The 8,760-nt window shown below is 38.9% G+C and overlaps 1 protein-coding gene across 2 annotated transcripts; it reads left to right on the plus strand.

The window, feature by feature from the left end:
- The first annotated feature begins 960 nt into the window (after positions 1-960).
- On the plus strand, positions 961-5,943 carry LOC134802203 (zinc finger protein ZFP2-like). Of its 2 annotated transcripts, none has more exons than XM_063774796.1 (3): positions 961-1,590; positions 3,123-3,329; positions 5,273-5,943. In XM_063774796.1, the coding sequence occupies exons 1-3, from the start codon at positions 1,125-1,127 to the stop codon at positions 5,836-5,838; spliced, it is 1,239 nt and encodes a 412-aa protein (XP_063630866.1). In that variant the 5' UTR covers positions 961-1,124; the 3' UTR covers positions 5,839-5,943. The 2 variants fall into 2 exon arrangements, with proteins under 2 accessions (XP_063630866.1, XP_063630867.1); XM_063774797.1 differs by lacking the exon at positions 5,273-5,943 and adding an exon at positions 4,881-5,014.
- The last annotated feature ends 2,817 nt before the right edge of the window (positions 5,944-8,760 follow it).

The following is an 8,760-nucleotide window of genomic DNA, read 5'->3' on the forward strand; positions in this document are numbered from 1 at the left end:
GCGACACGTCGAACGCGGTTCGCGGTAGACCCTCTGGTTCTGTCAGCATATCTGTCTCTCTATCTCTCTCTCACTCATACCTGTATTCTTGAAAGACGTTACGGTGGACCACCTTTCTGAGGATCGACCTTGTTCGTGGTCCAGCATCTACGCCTATTAATAACAGTTTTTAGAACAATTAATTAAGTACCTAAGGTTGTGTGAAGCGTTGTACAGAAGAGAAAAAAAAAACTATATCCATCCCTTTTTAGGCCATAATACTAGCACAGCGAAAAGACAGTATGATTCTTTATAACTAATATAACTATGCACGAATAAGAAAAGATCCTGGCCAAACTATATATTCAATGTTATCCTAATATCCCACATACATATGACTTATGGTCCCCCTAATTAGAAAGAGATGCAACGGCCCACCTTGTCTTCTCATGTGGACACACTTTTTGGCTAATGTACACTATCCGGTTTACTCTCTAGGTCCGTGCTAATATCAGTATAGCTTACAGGACTTGGAAATGGTTGTTAGCGCTTCAGGCATTATTTACACGTGGTTTTTACAAAGAATAAAAGCATTTTTTAATGGTATATCATACAAAAAATGAAATTAATGAAATAAATCACGAAAGTCGAAAACACAGATACTATTTTGATCATTTTACCAAATTTTACGTTGAAGCAAACGTCAAATTATGGTCAAAATGGTGCGGTGCGGTAGTGTGTTACGACTTTTAGAAAAGGACTTCGTTCGACTATCCTCTCTCAAAGCTATAGCAAAGCAATATCAACCCTAATAGCAGTAAAATACGGTTCCAATATGGTTTGTCAAAACTCTTTTTGAAAAGTTGGCTCAAAAAAACTCGCATCCAGGCGATAAATGTTAAAAAACAATTGGCGAAAAGTCAAACTTGTTTGACATTTGACAATGACATTTATGGTAGACCATAGACTGATGGTGTGATGGTAGATCAAGGCCATGTGGTAGATATTAGGAATACGAATAGATTAATATTATTTATAAAGAAAAATTATATTGTATGGATTTGAAACAATATATCAATTGAAAAAATAACATTTACTTTTCGTAACTTACTATCAATAATATCAAAGAGTGTTTAAAAATTACGATGGAGTCGTCAGCGTTACAGGGCGCAGATAATGTTTACGTGAAGACTGAGCCCTGTGAAGATGTGCATATAAAACATGAGCCAACTGTGAAAGCTGAGCCTTTGCTAGATTATGTGTGTGTAAAAGATAAGCCCAGGTACGAAAGTGTGTCTATAAAAGCGGAGCCATGGTGCTCAGATGTGTGTGTAAAAGACGAGTCACTCTGCGTGAGCGCGCCGCATGATGTGTGTGTAAAAGAGGAGTCACTCGACGTGAGTGCGGCGCATAATGTGTGTGTAAAAGACGAGCCCAGGTACGAGAGTGTGTCTATAAAAGCGGAGCCATGGTGCTCAGATGTGTATGTAAAAGAGGAGTCGCTCGGCGTGAGCGCGGCGGCAGAGGCGCTGTATACAGATCACGCCGTAAAAGATGAGCTCGTGCTCGACCCCGTGCTAGTAGAGCGGCGCGTGCGCCACACACCAACAGGTTAGTTGTCGACTCTTAACTTTAACCATATATCTATTAAGCCCTTTTATTCTGAGTTAAAGTATGTCTCTAAGCTCAGTGTGCCGCTTGGCAAAGGCCTCTAGCTCTTTCCATTGGGGTCTGTCGTGGGCCACTCTTCTCCAGTTCGGGCCCACTGTGAGTTTGAGTCATCCTCCCATCTGGTTCAAGGTTTCCTCTGGCTCCGTGTGCAACCTCATGGGTACCAATATGTTACGATTTTGCTCCATTTGTCCTGCCTGTCTCTCAACATGTGGCCAGTCCATCTCCACTTCTGCTGATCTATTTTAGTGAGTATGTCGGTCACAGTACTTAACCCTGTCTCGGTGCTCTTTGTTGAGTGCCCATGTCTCACATCCGTATGTAATGCAGGGAAAAATAAGTACTTTAACCATAATAAGAATACTTCTTCATGACATAAAAGCTCTCCAAAGGGCCTCTATGAGATTGATCTGTATCCCCACACAAGCCTATCGAAAGACCAGGATTTATAGGCCCGTGAAAACCAAAATGGAGATATAATAATAATAAATGAAGTTGAATCATTAGGGCTTGGGAAATACGGGTTTGCAAACTCATTTACTCAGTAAAGAATTCTGAAAGAAGAAATAAAGTAGAGTCCGTCTTAACTAACTTTGAACCAATTTAATAGGAACAAAGTGAGGGAGGGTCATTATAAATATCTAATTTTCGTAGCAATATGACATTATTGATGACATTGGTCAATTTAGTCATTACAAGTGGCATGCAGTTTTATAGTTTGGCTAGAAATTGTCTCATTTCAAACATAGACAGCGAATTATACTGTCTTTTGACTTGTGCTAGTAAAGCCGGACCAGTAATATATGATCATTGTCAAGAGGGCACTGTTATTCTAAATGTGAAATCCAAGAAGATACAAATAATATGACACATTTTGAAAAATATTTAATCGACTTTCGTTACTTTTATGAAATTTTGTATCGTCTCAAAACTTATCAACGGACAAGGTAATTCATTTGGTGACCGTTCAGTATGGTATGAAAAATTTAGTACCAGTGAAATTCTGCAACATGGCGCGCGATCATATATTTCTGGTCAGGCTTTACTAGCACCCAAAGGAAGAGGGTATAGTTTTGTTTTGTTCTTATTTACTGACTAATTTGGTTTACCAGACTAAAGCATAGTGGTTTGACTCTGCATTCATTAGTACAATTTCACTGGCCCAATATTACAAGGTTCTATGTTTCACTTTTATTGAACTGAAATTTGAACATTGTTATAGTGACAATGAACTGATCTTGAAAATGTAATGCCAGTTTCACACGAGAGTGATCATACACACACACACACACACACAGCACAGTACTGTTCTATCCCAGCGTGTGCGTTCAAATTGTAGCAGTACTGTGCTGCCTACTATTTTGCCCCACTGCTCTGCCCTCGTGTGAAACTGGCATAACGTAGAACCCTGTAATATTGAGCCAGCGATTATTTAAATGTTGTTTTTGTTTACATCAGAGTGGTGATTTCAGCTTTCAACCTAGCAATAGGAGTCAAGCAGTCGTGTGAGATTGTCCCCTGGAGACCCTATCTGAGGGACTGCTGTGTGAAGCTGGAGCGCCTTGATGTGGACACGCTGCTCACCGTCACTCGGAGCATAGACTGCAACAGCCCGACACATGTTTATAATGGAAGTCACAAAAACAACACAGTTGGGGACCTTAAAGGAAACGATAGAGGTAAGAGATCTGTGTGGTATTTTCGCCTTAGGTTGGTTGTATCTAGGGTTGCCAACCGTACTATATAATATAGTATTGTACTATATTTCGGCTTTGCGTACTATATATATTTTTAGGAAACAATATAGTACGCAAAAAGACTATATTTCGATGGGGCTTATGCTGTGCTTTATTTTCATAAATATGAAATAACAACATAACTCAAAGTTCTTAAACTGAACAAGCGCGAGTGTTGCATGCTTCTGAACGTGAACCTACATGTCAATGTCACTGTCAAGAGTGTTTATGTCAAAAGTGACAGTGTCAATGTCATTGTATCCCTTTTTAAATTTAACTTTTGGTGTAAGACAGGGGTCAGCAAACCGCGGCTCTACAAATTTAACTTATTTTTATATTTTATGGGTTTTCCGTGTACTTCTAGTATAAGAAGATTTAAAAGATAGCCTTTATTGCTAGATATTATGGGTAGTTACATGTTTTATTTTATTTCCTCTATTTTTTATTATTTCTAGCTAGTCCACTGACATAGGCCTCCTCTAAAACCTTCCAGCGCTCTCTCTCCCGCGCTTCCCTACTCCAAGCTGGTCCAGCAACCTTCTTTATATCATCTTCCCACCTTAGTATCTGTCTGCCTCTCTTTCTTTTAGCATCTCTGGGGTACCAATACCAATGGGTTAGTTTCTGTGACCATTTGTTTGGGCCTCTGGTCATATGACCCGTCCATCTCCACTTAAGTTTTTTGTCAATTTTTGTTATGGGGATCACCTTTGTTTTTTGTCTGTCCTTTAATTTTATGTCTTATAGGCTCCTCTGCATGGGGTTTTGGCATACTTCTAATTTTCTCATGTTTCTGCTTGTAAGGGCCCAGGTTTGGCATCCATAAGACATACATGGTGTTATGCAAGTGTTTATAATCTTGCCTTTTTCTAGTGCTGGAATCTCCTTACTTTTCATGATCTCCTTCAATGACCAGTAGCGTTTCCAAGAGTTACCAATCCTTTTATTGATCTCTTTTTCCATTTGGTCCATTGGGGATATTGTCTGGCCTAGATATTCATATTCATCCACATACTCTACGCTTGTACCTCTTAATTCAATTTATTCCTTTGGTCCATTTGTCATTATGGCGGTCAGAAAAATATAATCAGCGCGTGTCGATAGCTTGGTATAGATTAGAGCACGCGCTGATTCAGTTGAGATATTGTATGTGTCGCCGCAGATTAGAGATGTGATGTAAAGATAACAGGATGTATAAAACGCCTAGGTATGATTGAATAAATTAGTCTAAGATTACCAGTCAACGGAGTCTTTTACTCACCCTACCCAGTTTCTCTAAAGTCATGACTTTTGTTTTAGATGAATTCATTCCGCGTACTTCTAGTATAAGAAGATTTATTACTTGCTAAATTTCATAGTTCTAGGTAAACGGGAATGAACGATTTTTGAATGAATTTTGATTCACTTGAGAGTGTCAAAATATATATACGTTTTTTGCGGCATAAACGGCCGTATTTTTTTTTACGTTTACTTAGAAGTTTGAATTGTTCACAGCTTCAAGGGACTTTACAACTGAGTATATGGGTTTAATTTCAACTTGATACCTCCACGCGTTCCCGAGATAAAGGGTCTAGACAGACAGACTGATGGACGGACCACCAAGTGTTCCTACAAGGGTTCCTGTTTTTCCTTTTCAGGTACGGAAACCTAAAAATGTGTTATAGATGGTTATAGTGCCAAAAAAAGTCCAGAAACATTTTGAGGTTGACAAATGACAGTTACTCCATACAAAAATGAACTGTCACAATATACATAGGTCAACATGTAAGCACTGATTAGTGTGAACGAATTTAAACCTATTGTATTAAACAAAGGATTTTAATTCGTGCGCACTGATCAGTGCTTAGACAGAAAGGTTAAGGTAAAATAAAACAATCTTGTTACAGGGCAAGCTACACAGAAGAAACCGAGCGAAAATTACCAATGTGCCCACTGTAAATATACAACAGCTATGAAGTCACGGTTAATAAGGCATTTGAGGATACATACCAATGAGAAGACATACAGATGTGAACATTGTAGCTATGCTGACAGCGACAAAGGTCGTTTTGCAGTTCATGTAAGGAACCACACTGGTCAAAAACCATACAAGTGCGAGTATTGTAGCTATGCTAGCACCAACGCAGCTTATTTGCGGGACCATGTAAAGCAACACACTGCTGAAAAGCGGTTCAAGTGCGATCAGTGTAGTTATGCTTGCTGGAAAAAATGTAAGTTGAAGGTTCACGCAAGGAAACACACTGGTGAAAAGCCGTACAAGTGTGAGCATTGCAGTTATGCTTGTGCCCAAAAATATTATTTGCAAATTCATTTAAAGCAACACACTGGAGAAAAGCCTCACAAATGCGGACATTGCAGTTATGCTACGTATTATAAAAATTGTCTGCTACTCCATTTACATAAACACATTGATCTAACGAATTTTTGTGGACGCATTGATGAAATGCCTTAATAAGTGTATAGTTCCGCTAGTGCCCAAAAATGTCATATGCTAAACCATGTATGGAAGGAAACACACTGGAGAAAGTTCAAAAGTGAAACGCCATGCGCATGGTCAGGAGACTCAGGAGAAGTGCTTTTGGTGTTGGGCTAATTTAGTTATTTTAGTTATAGTATTAGTTTAATTTAAGTTAGTGTAATATAATGTTGCTATGGACTGATTTTCGGAATAAATAAACTTACCTATTATTATTCCTTTATTCATTTTCCCTTTAGGTTAGTTTTTTACAATATGTATATAAAACTAACAGTAAAGTCTTTATTAAGCTATACTTGAATGATTTCTTTCTTCAAAAGATTCGTTCAAAAGTCAGAGGGGCCCTTAGGCCATGTGGTCCGATATCAGGCCTCCGATTTTTTGATTTCCTGTTGGTTCGATTGATCGAACTCTATAAAGTTCTTGTTGTCGGATTGTCGAATTAATAGGACAATATATTTCCTTGTAGTCCGATCGATCGAACGATGAGGTCATTTTTAGGGTTCCGTACTCAAAGGGTAAAAACGGGACCCTATTACCTGCTATTACTAAGACTCCGCTGTCCGTCTGTCTGTCTGTCACCACCAGGCTGTATATCTCATGAACCGTGATAGCTAGCCAGTTAAAATTTTCACAGATGATGTACTTCTTTTTCTGTGCCGAGGCGTCCGACATGTCATTTTCTATTTAAAGATTTAAACTTTCACGATTTTTAAATATTATTAAATTGCACAACGGGACTTAATTGCGTATTTAAGTTTTAAGATTTACCTCCGACATCGATATCGTTAGTGTTGTGTATCGACAGAGAAACATCCCTAGTGCGCAAAACGTTCAAACTGAAAAACAAGACCAAGTGCGGGTAGTTCGAAAAACTCGCGCGGCTAGAAGATGATGATACCAGTGTGTCAGTGATGTTCTTTAGCCAGTCTTCTCCAAGACCACGGGGACAACGTCGTCGTCGAAATGTCGGAGGTAAATCTTAAAACCTAAATAGGCGATTAAGTCCCGTTGTGCAATTTAATAAGATTCATTTATTTCGTCATCATGGTGTCAGTATATGACGGCTGATCGATAACGTGGTGCTTTCCAGGGACCGGAGAACTTTTTCCGCGATAAAAGCCTTTCAATGGACGTCCCTTAAACACGGCTAACACATTGAAAAACTTTCCAGTTTGAACTGCAAGCCCATTCATTTGACTACTCCTTACCGAAAAACTTATCTATATGCCTTGCAATCCTTTAATAAGGGTTACCCTTATCATTAAGCGTTTTTTATAAAGCTTTCCCTTTACTAATGTCGTAGTTCAGCCTTGCGTGAAAGAGACAGGATTAGTATATATCTACGCTAGTCACGCCGCCGGCCATCGCTCGGGATTCGAAGTAATGTGTGCTTTATTAACAAGGTAGACGATTTCAATTAGCACCCTTATAGAAAACCCTCTGTAAGGGATAGCGGGCCGGTCCCTGGTGCTTCCATAGAAAACGAAACTCCGGCCCGGTCTAGCGTGAGCACAGAATAGGACACTTCGTACAAAACTGAAGTTTGACAGCGTTTCAGGGTCGAATCATGATATCGCTTTCTAACTTATGGCACTATCCCTTTCGGCTATTTAGGGTTGTCAAAATTCAAGTGATTATCTTATCTGCCAACAACTCTGGCTATTCCTCTTCCTCCTCTTTCACTGTGTCCATGTTCACTAACATTAAAGGTAAAAAACGCATTACTAAATTTCATGTAATCCGGCGAGAATATGCACCAGAATTTCAAACGCTTCTGATCTCCTAATATCAGTATAGCTTACAGAACTTCAAAATGGTTGTTAAGCCCCGCATTCACACTCCTACCTTGTACCGTTGTACCTTGTACGGACTACAAGGTAGGAGTGTGAATGCGGGGCTTTAGCGCTTCAGGCAATCTTTGCACGTGGTTTTTACACAGAATAAATGCATTTTTTAATGATATATCATACAAAAAATTATATTAATGAAATGAATCACGATAGTTGAAAACATATATACTCGTAGGTGTATTACTGTTTTGACCATTTTACGTTGAACTAAACTTCAAATTATGGTTAAAATGGTGCGGTGCGGAAGTGTGTTACGGCTTTTAGAAATTAGAAAAGTACTTCGACTATCCTCTCGCTCGTCCCGTTTGTATGTAGCAAAGCAATATCAACCTTATCTTTTCAAAAAGTTGGCTCAAAAAACTCGCATCCAGGCGATAATTGTTAAAAAACAATTGGCGAAAAGTCAAACTTGGTTGACAATGACATGACATGGAGTACATTTATATTAGCAGAGATATATATACCCTCTATACTCTCTGATATTAGGAATAGGAATAGATTTATCAAGAAAAATTATATTGTATGGATTTGAAACAATACCTATATCAATTGAAAAAATTACATTTACTTTTCGTAACTTACTATCAATAATATCGAAGTTTAAAATTTACTATGGAGTTGTCACCGTTACAGGGCGCAGACAATGTTTGCGTGAAGGCTGAGCCTTGTGAAGATGTGCATATAAAACATGAGCTCACTTTGAAAGCTGAGCCTTTGCTGGATGATGTGTGTGTAAAAGATGAGCCCAGGTACGAGGGTGTGTCTATAAAAGCGGAGCCATGGTGCTCAGATGTGTGTGTAAAAGACGAGTCGCTCGGCGTGAGCGCGGCGCATGATGTGTGTGTTATAGACGAGCCCAGGTGCGAGGGTGTGTGTATAAAAACGGAACTATGGTGCTCAGTAGTAATAGTAATAGTAATAGCCTTTATTTCATGCGTTTTTGTTATTTTTACACTTTCATTGTTGTTACATTTATTAATTAAATTTTATTTGTTTTTCAATTTATTTTGTTCATTTGCATGCCGCGTGTGCGGAAAAGGCCTCC

This window comes from Cydia splendana, chromosome 24 (genome assembly GCF_910591565.1).
Source record: "Cydia splendana chromosome 24, ilCydSple1.2, whole genome shotgun sequence".
Taxonomy (NCBI): domain Eukaryota; kingdom Metazoa; phylum Arthropoda; class Insecta; order Lepidoptera; family Tortricidae; genus Cydia; species Cydia splendana.

Bases quoted from the DNA above. Each gene is read 5' to 3' on its own strand.
- LOC134802203 (XM_063774796.1), top strand. From the start codon at position 1,125: ATGGAGTCGTCAGCGTTACAGGGCGCAGATAATGTTTACGTGAAGACT. The intron at 1,591-3,122 runs GTTAGTTGTCGA...TGGTGATTTCAG, and splicing joins CGTGCGCCACACACCAACAG to CTTTCAACCTAGCAATAGGA. The intron at 3,330-5,272 runs GTAAGAGATCTG...ATCTTGTTACAG, and splicing joins CCTTAAAGGAAACGATAGAG to GGCAAGCTACACAGAAGAAA.